The sequence below is a fragment of the Pseudorca crassidens genome, chromosome 3 (genome assembly GCF_039906515.1).
Source record: "Pseudorca crassidens isolate mPseCra1 chromosome 3, mPseCra1.hap1, whole genome shotgun sequence".
NCBI lineage: Eukaryota > Metazoa > Chordata > Mammalia > Artiodactyla > Delphinidae > Pseudorca > Pseudorca crassidens.
Genome location: NC_090298.1, coordinates 63,234,124 through 63,254,646, shown reverse-complemented (window position 1 = coordinate 63,254,646; position 20,523 = coordinate 63,234,124). Strand labels below are relative to the sequence as shown.

At 33.5% G+C, this 20,523-nt stretch overlaps 1 protein-coding gene across 7 annotated transcripts in view; it reads right to left on the bottom strand.

Annotated features, from left to right (window-relative positions):
* Positions 1–20,523, bottom strand: part of TENT2 (terminal nucleotidyltransferase 2) — a 58,588-nt gene that overhangs the window by 23,148 nt on the left and 14,917 nt on the right. For 4 of the 7 annotated variants that reach the window (XM_067731099.1, XM_067731102.1, XM_067731103.1 and 1 more), the window contains 6 exons: positions 10,478–10,592; positions 10,295–10,386; positions 8,416–8,494; positions 6,551–6,620; positions 3,031–3,107; positions 2,520–2,648 (listed from right to left, as the gene is read on the bottom strand). In XM_067731099.1, the coding sequence (XP_067587200.1) occupies positions 2,520–2,648; positions 3,031–3,107; positions 6,551–6,620; positions 8,416–8,494; positions 10,295–10,386; positions 10,478–10,592 (562 nt within the window). The remainder of the gene's footprint in view (positions 1–2,519; positions 2,649–3,030; positions 3,108–6,550; positions 6,621–8,415; positions 8,495–10,294; positions 10,387–10,477; positions 10,593–20,523) is intronic. The other 3 variants (XM_067731104.1, XM_067731105.1, XM_067731106.1) reach the window with 3 other exon arrangements.

The window sequence follows — 20,523 nt, the reverse complement described above, 5'->3', positions numbered from 1 at the left end:
CCTTGAATATATTTAATCTATAAGATTTTACTTTGCCTGTAGTTTGGATGAGAGCTTTCTGGTCAGGCCTTCACAAATTTATACACATAAAAGTTACATACTAATTCATCAAAAGTTAAACTAAAAAAAAAAAAGCAGACCTTCAACAACACTAAACAACCACTAATTTTGAAAACACAAGAACAATTTTAAAATGCCTAAGAGATATTTCTATACCTGGTAATACGGTAAACATTCCATGAATATTCATTCATATTGTTGTTTCTAACCAACTGACACTTTTGCCTTTATTATTAACTCATAATCTTAAATTGCTATTAAATTCTCTTCTCAAGAGGTTTTTCCCTTCATGCTTTCATCAGTCACTTTTTCAAGCATATGTAGTTTGTAACTGTTGAAATTCATTCTAGGAAATGCTTTAATCTTTTCAACCTTTCTACATAGAAAGGACCTGTTTCCCTTCTCTGTTCATGGCAGAAAAGATATTAAAGCATTTAAACAAAACTTAAAGGTCATCTAATCCAACCATTAGTGTTACAGATGAATATTAAAGCCAGAGAGGTAGAATAACTTGGCCAAAATCACACAAACTAGTTCACTGTGGCAGAGCTGGAACTGCTCAATACACCTTGCAGACTCTTGTATGACAAGAAAAGCAATTATTAATACTTATTTCAATCTCTGTAATTTCTTCCGTGGAGGAGTAGGTTAAATCTGCCAAAGTACAGAACTACACAGTAGGTCTGGTTAGCTGATGTCTTTTAACAAACACCTAGAAATGGTTGATGAGAGTGCCATTAATTACTAACCATCTTAGTAAACAGGACCACTTTATCAAGAATAAAATGTTTAACAAAATCTAAACCAAATTTTAACATGATTTCATTACACTGGTAAAATACTAACATTTGAATTTTTAACTTGCTTACAAAACCACCAAGGGGCATCTGTGATTAAAGTACATTTTTCTAAAAAAGCAATCAAATTGAAATTTCTAATGTAACCCAAAAGAATGGAGGGATAGGGCACATATTATGAATGTTCACGCATGTTACATGCTTTAGTCAAATCTAATGTTTAAATCTCAACTAAAACTAAAAAATGAATAGACACTAGGTGGTAGTACATGAATGTTATTCTTCTTCATATATTCTATATGTATTTTACAAGAACTATTTCTAATCTATTCCATTTTTAATAAAAGTGAACTGTAATCCATAAGATTGGACAGAGTTCACTAAAAAAGCATCAAAAGTAATGTATGTTTCAGATTGAACTATAAAATTGGACAAAAATGATCAGTGATATATAAAGAAGTATCTAAAGCAGCCAACATCATGTTTCAAACCCTTTTGGAAGGGCAAATCAATCATCAAATTAGTATATATCCAAGACTGTTCAGCAACAAAAATACATGTACTATAATTAGCCTGAAATTCTTTAACAACAAAGAGGAAGATTAAACCTTTCTGATGATTACTGATTCACAAAATTTTGGTCCATTTAAACTATTTTAAGTCTCTCTCATTACCTCAAAAAAATTCACCTGATTCCACTGTTCAAATAAAAATATACTCTCTCATGTAATATATTATAAAATATCTACAAATACAGTAATATATAAAGAAAACGAATCCTACTGTCCATAAGTAATAACACCTGATAAATTTTTGGCACATACCTTTTCTGTATTTGTATACATATGAATATATACACACTCAAGTATAGCTACTGTCTTTTAAATAAAATTGGTATTATGTTGTATATGACATTGTTATCATAAATATTTTCTTATATCAATAAATATCTTTAAAACATGGTTTTTAGTATCTGTATAAATTTCATATTAGGATATATCATAATTAATTTGACCATTCCTCCTACTCTGAAAAACTTAGATTATTTTTAATCTTTCATTATTTCAACAAACACCATGAAAAACAGCCTTATATAAATTCATATGTACACCGCTGATTATTTACCTTAGGATAAGTTCCTAGAAATGGAATCACTGAGTCAAAGAGTATAAACAAATATTACAACAATTGTTTTCTAAACTGTGCAATATTAACCCACAACTTCCTGGTAAATGGTCTTACATTAATATCAAGTCTTTCACCCAATCTCCATGCCAGTTCACAGGAAATAAAAGCTTCTTTAAACCAACAAGAAAATCATTTAATTCCTGTCTCAAGTGAAAAATAAAAAACATGATGAATGGTGCTTGAGCAAGATAATGGGTCCACAATACAGTGGCGAAAGTTCTTTGAATACAAGAGCGAATACAGGAAACTGTCAAAAAATAAAAACACAGTGAAACTTCTTTATAATGTTTTCCAAGGGATAACATTATTAAAACATCTCTTCAAAGCAACAAAATAGGAAATGTGGTTGTATGTGCCTTAGAAAAAACTTTTTAAAACAATGATATTTGAATATAAGGTCAACAGGGAAGACACCATAATGAAGTTTAACTGCATTTCCGTTTTAAAAATTGGGAAAAACTCCACAATACTTACTTTGTAAATAGTGCAAAACCATCAATACAAGACTATAGCTGCTTAAAGTACCACGACTGGCATCATTTATCTCATGGTGACTCGCCCACTTCTTAATCACCAGTACTAACGGACGAACTCGATTTTCAACTGAAAGTAAAATTAAAACTTAAAAATGGTAAGAAGATTTTACAGTTTCTTTGAAAGTTTACATTATTTCCGAACTCCATGCCAATAGAAAGAGCAATGCCTCCAGTTATTAAACACTGTTCACCATAAATGTGTCTTACTTCTAAAATGTACTTGTTACCTTTTAAAAATGACCAATTATTAAAATTCATTTTATTGACCTATTACTCTAGTAGTATGTGATTTTAGTGTAGCAACATATTATGTATATGAGAAAATGAGACACACTGTACATAAACACAAAGAGGTATCAGTATTTACTACACACATCTTGATGAAGGAATAAAGAATGAAGGATAAATACAGAAAGTATTAATTGTTTGGAAATAAACACAAAACTTACGGTATGCATACGTTCTGAGAAGGAATGTGTTTCTTATTCCAACAATATTGTTTACATTCAAGTCGAACTCCACACAACTATTTTAAAAAATGAAAAAAACTTCAGCTCAAATACAAAATAAACTAACTCCCTAGTAACTAAATTCATATCCATCCATCCATCCAATGATACAAAATAGCATGGGCCCAAAGACCTTAAAATGAGACACTACAGAAATAAGAATGAAAACATACTTTTAGTATGATCGGGGGTCTATTAAAGATATAAAATAAGATTACTGTTGAAAGATCCATAATGTACCAGTAAGGCTTCAATTATTCTTAACAAAAAAAAAAAAAAAAAAAAAATTTAATTTTGTAATCTTTTCCAGATAAACAAAATTATATGGCCAAACACATTTCTGGGCAAGTTATCCGACTAAGTTATTTATTCTCAATCAATTTTGAATGACAGCATCATCTGCTTTAAAATAGGAATGAAAAGCCAAATAAAGTACATGTGAAAAAATAAAAGTTCTGTCTACACTTTATATTCCCTCCAAAAGGGTTGCTAAATTATAGTATCATGACAAACTTGGCTACTGACATCTAGGAAGAACTATAACAACCAAACACATAACAGAAGGGACACTTCTTTGAAATCAAAGATATCATGCAGTTCACAATTTAGAAAATATGGCAATAATGGTGGGATACATAAAGAATGTCTAAACTCAAAATAACAAGGACTAACTAATGCATAAGTAACAGGACCATATACTATCAGGTCCAACTGCTGAACAATGAGTCTTTCTGTGAAAAGTGTCTAAAATAAAAACTTAACGAAAGTCCTTTCTATAGCTTTTAACTGTAAAATTTGAAATTTACCTTTTCAGATTTTCTAGTTACGGGAAAAGAAATCCTATAATCTTTCAATTATCCATACACATTAATAAAAATTGATGGTGAAATTAACACTTCAGATATATTTGGCTTTGGGAAGCTTATGGTAACAGTAAAGTTACATTCTTTGTGTTTGTACAAATCTAACACTGAAACCAGTTTGCACTCCCTGTATATAACTCAATAAAGAGGAAAAAAACACTTAGATGGAAACTAGTGTGCAAATAAAAACTTCCAAAAATATGAATTCAGAGCTTTAAAAATATCCACAGTACTTGCTTCAAATTCTACTTCTGGAAATACTGAAGTAACCCTTAATAAGGAAAGAATTTTATGCACAAAATGCTTATTTAAACAGGGAGTGGTTAAGTTAAAGTCAATAAATTCACACAATGAAATACTGTAAAGCAACTGAAAATGAAGCCAGAAGATATTCAATGATAAAAGCAAGTATTCATGATATACTGTTAAGTAACAAAGTATGATTTCAATTTTAATTTTAAAAGCTTTTACGCAGGGCTTCCCTGGTGGCGCAGTAGTTAAGAGTCCGCCTGCTGATGCAGGGCACACAGGTTCGTGCCCCGGTCCGGGAAGATCCCACATGTCGCGGGGCGGCTGGGCCCGTGAGCCATGGCCACTGAGCCTGCGCGTCCGGAGCCTGTGCTCCGCAACGGGAGAGGCCACAACAGTGAGAGGCCCGCGTACCGCAAAAAAAAAAAAAAAAACCTTTTATGCACTCATACGCATAGAAAAGGGTCTGAAAGGCTTATACCAAAACATTAACATCAGTTATCTTTGGATGTTAGAAGTGCAGTTGTTTTTTTCCTTAATGGTGTGTATAGAGAAGAATTATAAAATGGTGCTTATATAGAATACTTAACAATGAAAAAACCTTGTATAATAATCTTAAATAGAAAAAGAATTGTTTATATAACTACATTTTTCAAAACAATTATAATTAGCTAATAGTTTTACTTACATTTACTTTATGTTTTATCTCTCTATATCTTCGTGCTTTAAAAAAAAAACTTCACCATTAAAAACAGAAAACTCCATCGTTACTTGATAGAAATTCAGTAAATATTTATAGATTAGATGGATGTTTGGATGAATGAGGGGGAAAGTTTGAGCCAGCACTTATCTAAAGATTTGTTTAAAATATATATATTCAGTCAACAGTAGTTATGTTCTATATAGTCACTGCAAACACTAAATTAGCGAACAGTGAACCATTGCTCCTACAGGAAACAAAGGATTAGGTTTCTAGGAGCCTCCAGTCACATTTTCATCAGCGGATCAATATGTCTCCAGTCACATTTCATTGGGTTGGCCAAAAAGTTTGTTCGGGCTTTTCTAACACATCGTATGGAAAAACCCGGACGAATATTTTTGGCAACACTGTATTTCATTTTATTTTTTCGTGGCCGCACTGTATGGTCTGTGAGATCTTACTTCCCTGACCAGGGATCAAACCTGTGCCCCCTGCAGTGGAAGCGCACAGTCTTAACCACTGGACTGCCAGGGAAGTCCCTCCAGTCACATTTTCCTCAACTGATCAATATGTAACTTTGTTTTATGTATGTTTCAACTTAAAGACACCTCATTTAATATACTGTTCATTCAATAACAGTGAAGTCATTGCAAAGAGCACTGTACTCTACTCGTGCTTGAATGAAGCACATCTAACACACATATTTCCTCCATATGGCACATCACAGCTTTGTGCAAAAGGACCCTAGACAGTACCTCAGCATTATGTTCGGGACTCACTTTAAGCAGCAAAATCAAGCACGAAAGCACAAAAATGTGAAAAACAGCACTAACTAGACTGTGAAAAGGACATTTGTTTATAGTATGACAGCTGAAACAAGAAAACAGAGTGTCACATTGTTAAACTCAGTTGGGAACACCTACATCAGGTGACTCAAAATTTTCCCCACTCTGTGCATGTCTATGAATAATCATAAAAGTGTTGCAAATGTTAATTTGGGGGGTTACAAAATATATTTTATCAAGTATGCAAATTCATAAATATGGAATCCATGAATAATGATCAACTGTGTATATACTTATATAATTTCAGTATTACTTTTATAAACTGGGCTAGAAAACGTGATTTATCACAATCCTATATATTTTTTAGAAAATAAATCTTTTTTAACCAATAAAACAAACACCTATTTACATTTTATAAAATGTAAATAGATATTATATAAAAGATTCTAATTCCAATGCCTATAAGAAATCCAGAACCCAAACTAGAATACGTAGATAGATATATTAGTAACAACCCCCTTTGATATAAATATACACCAAATTTCATCAATTAAGATATGTTCTCAAGAGCACATTACATTTCCAAAAGGCAAGAGGATCATTTAAAACTCTAAAATATAAATACGTATATATTCTTTCAATTGGATAGTCCCAAATACTCAAAACGTCAACCAGAATAACTAAGTACAGTTAAGTATGAACAACTGCTCAGACTATTTTAAAAAATCATTTCAAAAACCAAATCATCTCTAAATGGAGATAAGCTATTACGTGATAGCATACACTCCTTAATTATCTACCTCAGAAGAATACCTAAAAATTATCTAAGGCAACTTAAAAAAAAGAACTCAATAATCACTGACCTGACTTTATCCCTGAACTTCACAATTGGCACTTTTGCTCGAATCAGCTGAGGTCTCTCAATGTAACCAGCTGAAGGATAAAAGATAATATGGATATCTGTAAATGTTTCTCAAATTCATAGTGTTCCAATGCACATTTTTTAAAAGTAATATTTTACTTAGCTAAAACAATTTGAGAAAATATAGTCTTTGAGACAGAAAGCAAAGACAAAAGGACGTTATCAAATTCTTCTAAGTTTGGAACTTCCAATACCATGTACAGGACTTTATATATTAATACGTTATTTTCAGAAATGTGGTCTAATATTTAATAACATCTATAAAGAATTTCATCAGAGCATTATAAGAGAAGTATCTATGCCAGCAGCAGGGGGATAGCTAAATTCTGGTACAGCACACGGCAAGATATTATGGCAGCCATAGAAATCACATTTACAAAGAATCTTAAATGTGGAAATGTTGGCAACTTGATACAGGGGGCAGTGATACATTCAAATAAGTATGATCTGTAAGAGGAAAAACACATATATACATATTTTTTTATTCCACCAAACTTAAAAAAATGTTTTTTTGTGAGTTGAAATACAAGTTCATTGTAGAAAATTAGGAAAACACAGAAATGTATATAAAAAAGAAACTGCGAACTTCTCCCAAAAGAGCAATTTCCTAATGTTTCAACTAAAGAAAAACGTAATAACATATTGTAACACTAAAAATTTTCTGTTATAATGCTTCTAACACAAAAATCATAAAATACATCAAGCTTGAAATAGAATTATGTGCAGGAATTCAGTGAGGTTTAATGAAAAATAAGATTAAGAGTTAAAGGTTTTGAGTTCCAAGTACAGGTTCAGACACCAACGAACTATACTCCTCGGGCAAGTTACTAAGCCCACTGATGACCAGTTTCCTTAATTATTAAAAACACTAATTAAAAAGAAAATTTTCATTTGAATTATATGATCTCTTAGCTCCCTTTCACTTTTAATATTTTATGATTTTAATAATAGTTATTAAAAATTCATTTATGGTACAAATTACTCCTTTATTTTACAGATGTGAAATTCAAGTCCACTGAAATAAATCTCTTGATTTGTTTCTTTCCTACGACTGATATGTTATTCAAGGGCAATAACTCGTTAAGTGACTTTGTATTTTCCAGCTCAAAGCCTGACACATAAGGAGTATTTGTTAAATAAACAAACTATCTTTCCAACATCACAGTTAGTGTGACTTCAAATGTCCACAATATTCTGTGTAAGTTTAAATAAATTATTTGAGATGGCTTAACATGAGGATTAAAATCTGCTTCGTCAGCTTATTCAAAGAATAAAATCTTACAATAAAATGGCCTAAGTCAATAATTTTGTTTTCTGTTGGAGTAATATATCTGGGCTTCATGTTCAGTGATAATGTTTTTAAAACAAGTAAAGATATATGTCATTGCAAAACAGATGAAATTCTCTCTTCCTCACATGAATACCTATAAGACTTCACCTGTATACTTCTTTTGGCTTGTCAGATACTCTGCATTACAGCTATTTACATTCATGCTTTAGCTTCCCTAATGGTCTACAACCTTTTGAGAAAGAACTGAAGCTTACATATCTTTGAATTCCCCACTACCTTCAATGGGACAGCTTACAAGTAAACTCAATAAAGATTTGCTGAATTATACATTTCTGTGTTGAATTACTCTTCTTTTTAATCAAAAGTTAAAAGGAATTTATTTGGGAAAAAGGATCTACATTATACCTAACCTAACAAGAAAATAAAAAATCCTTACCAGAAAATAAATATAGTGCGAGACATTTTAAATAAATAGTTGTCAAATGACATATGAACGTGAAGCATGTCAGACTTACAAAGTCTAGTACAGAAGTGTTTATGGACTAAGGTGAGGATATGCCGTGCTTCAGTCTTCTGATTTACCTGAAAAAAACACTGAAAAGTTAAAAATAAAGTGTTTTTTCATTATCTTTCTAAACTTAGTGTTTTATTTTCTTAATGTACCTCAACAAAAAGAAAACATAAAGTATACTTTTCATTGGAGTTGTTTTTCAATATACAGTAAATTACATTGTTTAAAAGTCAACCTTTATGCTATCTTTTACATCAATATTTCTAAATCAATTTCTGACTTTAAACTTAAAAGCACAATTTTAAAAGAAATACTGAAACAGCCATATGTCATTTTTTCACTTTAGTATATAAATGTAAAAAAACAATCTTCTCCAAGAAAAATAAACAGAATTTTAACTTTCTGTAACATGTTTTATTTCCCTATCTAGACTGTGAGTTGCTTAAAAATAAGATTCAAATCTATGGTGTTTCAGTATGAGTTGTAACAACATGATTCAGACATGTGAATAAGACTAGAGGATTAGTGTGATGTACCTAAGTATAACCTAATTGTATGGGAGAAAGTTTTAATTAAAACTCTAGTATTCTCCACTATGTTTATTATTTCTGAGGGTTTTTTTTTTTTTCTTTTTCAGTTTTCCTTTATATGATTTCAAAGCCTAGAAAAATATCAAGAGTTTCTTTCCTGGAATAAATCTCTTTCTGATTTGCAGTAACTAGAAGTCAATTTTGTTAGTGGACTAACAGGAATAGTAAAAATATATATTACCATTCAACAGAGGTTTTTGTATTTTTTAAGAGGTGGAATATAAGGCATATTAAAATTATACTGAAATTAACTTAATCTTTGGTGATCCAGAAGAGACTTCAGGGCTTCCCTGGTGGTACAGTGGTTAAGAATCCGCCTGCCAATGCAGGGGACACGGGTTCGAGCCCTGGTCCGGGAAGATCCCACCTGCCGCAGAGCAACTAAGCCCGTGCACCACAACTACTGAGCCTGCGCTCTAGAGCCTGCGAGGCAGAACTACTGAGCCCATGTGCCACCAACTACTGAAGCCTGCGTGCCTAGAGCCCGTGCTCCACAACAAGAGAAGCCACCACAATGAGAAGCCCGCTCACTGCAACAAAGACTAGCCGCTGTTCGTGGCAACAAAGACCCAATGCAGCCAAAAATAAATAAATAAATTTATAAAAAAAAAAAAAGAAGAGACTTCATTCAGCATATTAAAGAGGCTGCTCAGGTCAGCTTAATGAACAACAATTATTGTGGAATTAAGGATACACAAGAGTATCAGTTAACAGGGAATTCAAATAAACATAATACTAAATAGCAAAATTTGGTTGCTAAATAAGAAGAAACAAAGTCAAAATATCAGAGACAATTACGTTAAATCACAGTAGTCTTACTTTAAATTTCAGTGAAATCTCTCTTTTTGAATTCCCAAAATAAGTACTCCAAATCCCATAGTACTTTCAAAGGGAAAACAATAAAGATTAAAAATAGAATCACTGAGAATAGAAATGGAAGGAAATATATCAAGATAAAGAAAAACTCTTCCTCTTTGCTGCATCCTGGTAACATACCCAACCTAATAACATTTCAAAATAGAGGCAGAGCTCTTTAAAAACACATAGTGCAACCACCTCACTTTAATAGTTTAGAAATAAATTAATGCTAGAATTTCTGTTACATTTATTGTGTACATGCCTGAAAAAAAAAAAAAGCAGCAGCATTTCCTGGCTTTCCTTGAATTCTTATAAACAGAGAATTCAAAGAAGCAATTAAACAAAACAGGTTTTTTCCCTCAATGACTCTTACATGAAATTTCTTAAATGACTTAACATGAGAAACACACTTGGAATAAATGTTTCATTACTTACTGGTTCCTCTTTAACAACTAGACATAAATCACCATCACTGCTCCGAGTACCAAATCCATTTAAAGAGGACCCAACTAAAAAAAGTCTGCTTTCTAGAGAAACAGAAGAGAATTATAAGGCATTATTTAAAATTTAAAATTGGGATGCATGTACTCAAAGGGAATGCAAAACAAGGAAACATACGTGGAAATATCAGCTGAATTTCTCTCTGCAGCTCTGTTCGACAGAGTTCTTTCTTCTTTAAATCACTTACTTGCTGCTGACATGCTTCAAATAACTCCAGTATCTGCTGACTCAACTTGGATGCACCACAAAAAAAGAAGTAAAAATTTTGTTCAGAAATGTAAAAGTTATTACTGTATTGAGAAATATAAAATTACTGATAGTATTTTTTAAATATATATTATCTCCTTAACACTTTCTAATACAAAACTACCTTTATTCAAGTAACAATAATTACTTAGTAACTGAAATAGTTACCAACTTTTACATAGTAAAGTATCACTGACAAGTCACAGAGAATTCATAATGAGTGTAATTCACAGGTCATCAAACTACAACCTTCAGTTACTGCCTGTTTTTGTATGGGACACGAGCTAAGAATGGTTTTTACATTTTTAAAGGGTTATAAAAACAAACAAAAATATGCAATAGAAACCATATGTGAGTGGCAAAGTCTAAAATATTTACTATCTGGCCTTTTAAAGAAGAAGTTTACGCAACCCCTGGTATTCATACCACAAATACCAAATACAACAGACTTTAGAAGAAAAGTCCCTGGTTGTCTATGCTCATGCAAACCACCCTCTTCCCCATTCTTACAACACCGCCCTGAACCCTGCCTTCTTGTGGCCATCTATGGACAGATCTCCCTGTTTATCTACCTATCTGGTTCACACTTTCCCCTCCAACTGATCTCTTGCCATCACCACAGGTGACACCCTTACCTAAAATGGGCTAAGTATCATAACATACTCCCAGCATCTCTGAACTTCTTTTACTTTAGTATTTTTTTATCAGTGTTACACTCCCAGAGCCATATCATGGTCTTTACAGTAAAACAGAACTTCTTTACCTCTGTAATTTTAAATTCCAATATACTATCTTGGCTTCAATCTCCTGTCCAATTTTCACTTTCTTACCCTCCTCATACCTTCTCTAGAACCACACAGACCTGGATTCTCTTGAATCCTCCCTTTTCTCCCAACCCAACAGCTCCTGAAATGGCATGATTTCCTTCTCTATGCAGTCTATACCCCACAATGCATCCCTTGAACCACTCATTTTTATCATGCCTTAACAACATTACACCCTTGTCATGCTCTAACAAAATCCTAATTTTAGGTTCACTACAAACAACTACCTTCTCTGCTCTTATATCTGAGTTGCTAACTTAAAAAAAAATCACAAAACTGGTATCTTTCAAATTTATAGTTTAAGAACAAACCTAAGATTGACCCTTAGCATCTCTCAGCAATTACTTCCATGTCTCTGGTTAGATATTGCTTCCTTTTTTCACCATCAGCATTCCAAAATGTTTACACCTTTCCTCAAGTTCCCTACACTTATCTCACTTTCTTTAGCAGATAACTTCACATTAAAGTTTACTAAGAAAACTGAGGATACCAAATGTGACATTCCTCAGCTTCCTAACTACAAACTTGCAAACTACTATCTGTATGAAATCTCATCTCCTTACCTCTCCTGTCAAACTGTCCTCTTCCTCGGTTCAAAGTTAATCCCTCTATCAATACTTCTGTATCCATCCCTTCTGGTAGCCTCTAGGGCACAAATATTCCATCAGTTTTTTGGTCTGTCTTTTGCATTTTCAACCTCTCCCTCTCTAGGCCATTCCCCAAGTCCATGACCAGGCACAAGTCTCACCCATCATTTAAAACAGTTTCTTTTATCATGTTTAGAATACTCATTTTAAGAAGGCAGAGGCAGTCTGGGCAACTTGGCAGTGAAAGAGACATAATTATTTAATATCCCTGAGTAGCCATCACCCCCCCAAAAAGACAAAGCAACTAGGAAAATAAAACAAACAGATCAAACCAAACCAGAACAAAATAAAAATGGCCAACGAATACAGCACAATTGACTATAAATTACTCATGAACCCTAAAATACTGGCAGTTAGGACCCAACACCAATAGAAGCAAGACCCACATGGTATCAGAACATAACAGAAAGAAGACGAAAGGGATCTGGGACAGCCCCAAAGCCAGAACATCCAGAAATCAAACTGCCTAGAGGTACTACTTCCCACCCCCTTCCTTAAATTGGCAGGTCCAACTTGGTGTGGAATAGCAACCAAAACTGGGAGGGAGCTTCACAGGCTACAACTCATAAGTAAATGCAAGAAAGAGGATCACACAAAGATCAGAAATCTCAAAACTACGTGAAACTCCCTTCTAAAACACAGCAACACACCAAGGAGAAATGCCAGTAAGAGAAATCTAAATTAAGTAGCACAGAGCCATTAGGTGTAAAGGAAAGAAAGTCTAAAACTAGAATGATTCTGACTTCCAGAGGACATCTGACAATGTCTGGAAACAGTTTTGGTTATCATATTTGGGGGAATGGGTACGACAGGGTGGTCACTGGCAAGCAGCAGGTAGAGGCCAGGATGCCACTAAACATCCTACAATGCACAGGACAATTCCCCACAGCAAAGATTATCTAACCAAAAACGTTAATATTGTAGAAAGTGAAAAACCCAATCTAGATAAAAGCAGGGAAGGAGAAGAGAAAAGGTCTCAGAAAGTACATTTTTGAATACTACATAGCCACAGAAGAGGATTCCTACAGCCACAAACCTAGCAAAGCTAGCTTATCCAACTCTCCTCATCTAAAAGTAGTATAGGAAAAGTTGCCTCACTTAAACTGAAAGGAACTGGAATCTCAAAAAGAGAGGTGAGAATGGGAGGACAGAAAAATAATATTTGAAGAAATAATGTCTAAAAAGGATTCTAGTCAATTCACATACAAAGTTTTTATTAAAAAAATGAGAAGAGTAACATTCCTACAGATAACGAAGCATACCAGAAAGATATGCCCACAAAACTAATGAACATTTTAATATAATATGTAGAACCAAGGCTTTTTCTCTCATGTTTTAATTTCCTAAAAAGATAACTGACTATAAAGTATACATACCAGCAAAAAATAATTGGGAATTTACATTTTTTAAATTATCAAAAGCAGTTAAAAACATGAAATACTTGGAAATATATTAAACAAAAGATATACAAAACCTGTACACTGAAAATTATAAGTATTGATGAGAGAAATTAAACACCTAAATAAATGGAGAGATAGAAGGAAAAAGTTGAAGGATTTACCATACCTAACTTCTAGACTTAACCATACAACTACAGTAATCAAAACAGTATAGCCCTGGGAAAAGGAGAGACAAAAAAAATAACAAAACAGAATACTGAAATATTTATGAATGAAATGATGACACCTGGAATTTGCTTCAAACTAATAAGGGAGGGAGGTATAGACAAAATAAGATTGGTCAAATGTCAGTAATTGTTAAAGCTTGGTGTTATGAGAATTTATAATACTATATTCTATTTCTGTATATATTTGATACTTTCCATAATAAAAAGCTTTATTTTTAAGAAGCTTTTTTAAAAAGGCATCCATCTTTACAAAAAGACTTGAAAAAGGCTTCCAGTTAGAGTGGTTAATATAAAATTTTAAATGGCGCTTGAATAATTAAGTTTTATCCACTCAGAGCAAGGTATTAGTGTTAATTAGTATTAATCCACTTAGTATTTGGCCCTGTAGGCCAAATACTGCCTCTGGCCTGTTCTGTAGGGCCAGCAAACTAAAAATGATCCATACATTTTTAAAGCATTGTTTAAAAAAAGAAAGAAAAGAAAAGAAAATGTGACGGGGGGCCATGTAGCTCATATACCTAAAATATTTACTAACTGGCCCTTCATAGAAAAAGTTTTGCCAACCCCATGATCTAGAGAATCCGTTAGGCAGATCAAAACTACTACAAGTCAGAGTAGGTACTCAACATTTGTTGAATAACAAAAAGAAATAAATTTCTTGGGAATTCCCTGGCGGTGCAGTGATTAAGACTTGGCGCTTTCACTGCGGTTGCCCAGGTTCAATCCCTGGTCTGGGAACTAAGATACTGCAAGCCACACAGTGTGGTCAAAAAAAAAAAAAAAAAAAAAAAGCAAGGAAGAAATTTCTTTACAACAATGCCCCAATGAAATGTTATTATACTTAAAAAATTTTTTCGTCTGAATGATCATGTTCATGTAGAAACATTCACATATGAAAAAATGTATGACTAGGTAGAAAATACGAAATTCCATATATTTGCTCCTCTTCTTTTTTCTACATTCATAGAACATTTCTTCTCTCTCAAGTACTACTATAATGGAGACCTAGTAGATTGTTATACAAATGAATTTTCCTCCCTATCCAGCCGCCTTATTGATTATCCTACACCAGACATATAGAGTCCAAATAAGACAAAAATTCAAAAGAAATGCACATATATGCTGAAACAAGACTTCTCTTGCTTAAATTTAGAGAAATATTTCAGAAGATGGCTCAATGGTCTTATAATTCTGGAAAAATAGAAGAATGTATGATATGAAATCTCCTTGGCTGAATATCAAGCATCAAATATTTAGATCATATATGTAATAAGCTGACTATGCATAACGGCATTTCAAGACTTTGTTTTTGTTTCATTCGAAAGTAAAGTCTTCCTAATCATTAGTTTAATAAAAAAAAACTATTGCAACAAAGTATCTGTAAAATACATTATTCTTAAAGTTGTTTAAATCTCTACAATACTACCAGTTTAGGCTGCCTGCCAAGATCTATTACTTTAATTTAAAATTAATTATAGAAGATATCTATTTCTCACTGTATATAAAAATTATATCTTCTCAAAATTGTATAAAAAATAAGATTTACATAATAGTTTAAAATATTTAAATTAATATTTGTTCCAAATATCAAAGTTCCTTTTTCCTAAAAAATATTATAACCTGTCCTCAAACTCAGGCTCAAACCAAATTACCAATAAAGTTATCATTGTCTGAGATCAACACAAGATCAACAACAACTTAAAGACAAGTTAAGTATGGATTTAGATTCAGAAAAGTTTTTAAATGTGTCAGTAAAGAAAGCTTAAGGTATAACTTTTGCAGGGTATTCTCAGTAGATTCTCCATTTGTCCCTATTAGCTGGGTCCCCATGTAAAAGAAAGTGAAAAAAACCTTTCAGCTGGGAGTATCAAGACCTGATCACTTACTATAATACATGAAAATTGGTAACAGGGTTTGGGCTAAATATAAGTGCTATCTACAAACAACAAACACAAATTAGCAATGAGCTTTCAAGACAGGAGAAATAAAATTAAATATCGTACAGAAAATAGGTCATTAGTTCACAAACACTTCAACAAAAACTAGCAATTCCTCAGGCTCTCTCATTGCCACAATCTTTGTTACACATGTAACTGTAGAAAAAGCTAGTACCAATTACTGAGTAAAATAAAGCTAGTTATGAAATAAAAGTTTAAATTCATTCTTGATACTGAATTCCCTTTCTCTTCAAATTAAATAAAATAGAATCAGGAAAATGTCATGCTGAAAACAACCCACTCTTTATTAATGTGTTAAATTACTATGGTTTTTTTTGTGTGTGGCCACAATGTAGAGCCTTCATTGGCTTACAAGATAATAAGCCAATTAAGATAAGCTTTCATTGGCTTATCTTAATCAAGATAAATTAATCTCTTGATTAATTTATCAACTGGTACACTGATTAGGCAGTTTGAATTACTGATTTTTTTCCTGAACCCTGACTGCTTTTAGGCACATACTATTATCTGAACTTAGCCAAGAAAGAACTGCCTAATAAAAGGAGGATGAAAAAAAAACAAACAAAACAAGCTTTCATTTGAGGATCTCTTGTGCTGAGTCCTGGTCTAGATTTTCTACATGAATTTACATCTCAGTGGCTTTAAAACATTTTTGACAGACACATACATTATAAAGATAGAGCCCCAAGAATAAATTTAACCAAGGAGGTAAAAGATCTGTACACTGAAAACTATAAAACACTGGTGAGAGAAATTAAAGACTACAAATAAATGAAAAGATATCCCATTCATGGATCTGAAGAATCAAAATTGTTGAAATGTTCACAGTACCCAAAGCTATCCACAGATTCAATGCAATGCCTATCAAAATTCCAGTGGCATTTCAAACAAAATAGAAAAAGCAATCCTAAAATTCACATGGAACCACCAATGACCCAGAATAGCTACAGCAGTTTTAAGCAAGAAGAACAAAGCTGGACGCATGACACTTTCTGATTTCAAATTCTATTACAAAGCTATAGTAATCAAAACAGTATAGTACTGGCATAAAAATGGACACACAGACCAATGAACATAATAGAGAGCCCAGGAAAAAACCCATGCACATATGGTTAACTAAAAGGTGTCAAGACTATACAATAGAAAAAGCACAGTCTTCAACAGTGTTGGGAAACCTGGATATCCCCATGCAAAACAATGAAAATGGGCCCTTACCTTACACCATACACAAAAATCAACTCAAAACGGATTAAAGATTTAATTGTAAGACCTGAAACTGTAAAACTCATGGGAAAGCTCCATGACCTTGGTCTTGACAATGATTTTTCAGATTTGACACCAAAAGCATAGGCAACAAAAGCGAAAATCAACAAGCGGAGCTACGTCAAATAAAAGTTTTCTGTACAGCAAAAAAAATCAACAATATGAAAAAGCAGCATAAAGAATGGGAGAAAATATTTGCAAACCATATATCTGAGAAGGGGTTAATATCCAAAATATATAAGAAACTCATACAACTCAGTAGCAAAAATACAAATGACCCAATTTAAAAATGGACAAAGGACCTAAAGAGACATTTTTCCAAAGAAGACATACAAATGGCCAACAGGTACATGAAAAGATGTTCAGTATTACTTAGCATCAGGAAAATGAAAATCAAAACCACAATGAGGCGCTTCCCTGGTGGCGCTGTAGTTGAGAATCTGCCTGCCAATGCAAGGGACACGGGTTCGAGCCCTGGTCTCGGAAGATCCCACGTGCCATGGCGCAACTAGGCCTGTGAGCCACAACTACTGAGCCTGCACGTCTGGAGCCTGTGCTCCGCAACAACAGAGGCCACGATAGTGAGAGGCCCACGCACCGCGATGAAGAGCGGCCCCCGCTTGCCGCAACTAGAGAAAGCCCTCACACAGAAACGAAGACCCAACAAGCCAAAAATAAATTAATTAATTAATAAATTTAAAAAAAAACCACAATGAGATATCGCCTCACACTTGTTAAGATGGCTATTACCAAAAAGTCAAAAGATAAGTGTTGGTGAGGATGTGGAGAAAAGGGAACCCTTACACAGTATTCATAGGAAGTACAACCATATTGGAAAACAGCAAGGAGATTCCTCAAAAAATTAAAAATAGAACTACCATATGTTCTAGCTATCCCACTTCTGGGTATATATCTAAAGGAAAAAAGTCTCTATCTCAACAAGGAATCTGCACTCCCATGTTCATTGCAGCATTATTCACAGTAGCCAAGATATGGAGAAAACCTAAGTGTGTCCACTGATGGATGAATGGATAAAGAAAATTGTTTGTGTGTGTGTGTGTGCGCGTGTATACATACACAATGGAATATTATTCGGCCTTAAAAAGGAAGGAAATTCTGCTATTTGCAACATGGATGAACCTGGAAGACATTATGCTAAATGAAATAAGCTAGACACAGAAAGACAAATACTGCATGACCTCACTTACATGTGGACTCTAAAAAAGTCAAATTCACAGTAGCAGAGAGTGGAATGGCAGTTATTAGGGGCTGAGGAGTAGGATGAGGAAAATGGGGAAATACTGCTCAAAGGACACAAACTTACAGTTATAAGATGAATAACTTCTGGAGACATAATGTACAATTACAGTGAATACGTTCAGTTAATAATAATGTAGTGTACACTTGAAATTTGCTGAGAGTAGATTTCAAGTGTTCTCATCACAAAAAAATATAACTGTGAGGTGATGAATATCACCTTAATTATCTTGATTATGGTAATCATTTCACAACATATACATACATCAAAACATCATGTATACTTTAAATATATACAATTTTTATTTGTTACTCATATCTCAGTAAAGCTGGAAAAAAACTGATAGGAGATATGGGCATATACATTTGTTCTGTTTCTAAATAAGGTGGAATATTGAAAATTTTAAAGATAGAGCCTCTGAAAAATCTGCAAGATAACTGTCCCCAAATTGTTCCTCCTAGGGTGTCAAGAGGTTCCATAAAATTTGCTCCTTTCCAAAACTGAACATTACACAAGAAATCTTGAACAATTCATTCATAATCATCTTTTTACTTTATACTCAGTACCAAGAAAACCTCAACCTATCCTCATCTCAACTCAAAATTCAAAATCAATTACTTCAATTCACTTAATACCTTCAAACTACCCAGAATTTTCAAAAATCAGTTATTATAGATGGAATTCAGGAGTTCAGATAATTGATTCCTCTACAAGCCTCTTTTTTGTTCAGGCAACCATATCTTCACCTAAAAACTAGAATGAAATAAAAGTTAAAATCCAGAAAAGTACCTCAGATTTTTTTACTGAGAAGAGTTCTGTTTGCTAATACAGCAACTTGAAAAACAGAGAAAAGACTTTAAAATGGAGGAAAAATTTAAACTCAGAACGTACTCATTTTCAAAAATTTAATTTTTTAGGTTTAATTCTCTAACTAATTAAAACTTCTACTAACAAAATATTTCCCTGGAACTTACTAAAGCAGCTGACTGATTTATTATTATTAATAGTAAATTCATTATTACCAATGTTAAGTGAGCTCTTTACACTACCCAGCAAACACTGTTTCAAACCTTCTCCACTATTCTTAAACCTCAGACATCCCATTTCATCTTCTCTACTCTCAACAGATAACCTTGCATAGTAATTCAGAGAGAAAACATGAAGAAGCCACTCAACTATGGAAACTCTGTTAACTTCTCCATACCATATGTACAAATCTACCTATCTTCCTTTTACCTACACCTATCCTCTCCTCCTATATCCTCCAGTTCCAAAAAGCTTTTCTCTTACCTAAAGCCAATCACTCCACCTATAGGCAGGACCCATGCCCTTTCCACCTTCTAAGGAATCTTTCCCATAAACATTTATATGTGCTTAAAGTTTCTTCCACCTCAAAAACAAAACAAAAAAACTCCTTTGTTCCAACTTCCCATCTTCGGCTCCTCCTCTTCACAGCCAAACTTCCCAAAACAATTGTAAATAAGCTTAGTTTCCGTATCTGTTTTCCTACCCTTTCCTCAACCTATTTCAATCAGTCTTGGATCCAGGCTCACCACTCCCCCTAGACAATCATACCCATCCTCTTGGCTTCAATTATCATCTACATGCCAATGATCACCAAATGTACACTTCTGGTCAATACCTTTCCTCTTAATTCCAGATCTATATGTATTAAACTATCAACTCTAAATATCTAATTTGATGTTTCAAATGCACATTTAAGACAACATGTCCACAGAACTCATGACATCCCTGCTCACCCTTCAATTCCTATTAAATACACATACTCCTAAAGCTTGCTCCTCTTGCATTTTGTTCTGTCTCAGTGAATGGTACCACCATGCATCCAGTTATAGAAGCCAGAAATCTGGGAGTAATCTTCAATATTTTCTTCTCTACCTAAACCAGCGGTTCTCAACTAGAGGCAATTCTGCCCCCCAGGGGACATCTGGCAATATCTATAGATATTTTTAGTTGTCATAACCAGCGATAAGTGGCATCTAGTGAATTGAAGCCAGGAATGTGGCTAAACATCCCATGATGCAGATGCTTAGATGACCTAATCTCTAACCCATCATCAAATCCTATCAATTTCACTTCCCCCAACAAAGCTTAAATCCAGTTTTTCTTCATCTTAACTACCAGCACTTCCTAATTCAAGGCACCATTACCTTTCACAACCATAAATTCCCTACATACACACTTGTTCAACTGCTTAAAATGAAGTCAGAATAATTTTAACTCATCTCTTTCCTGCTTAAAAAACTCCTAAACCAATCAAACTCTAGCCACCTTGGCCTCCTTTCAGTTCTTTGCATACTCCATGCTCCCTTCTACAAT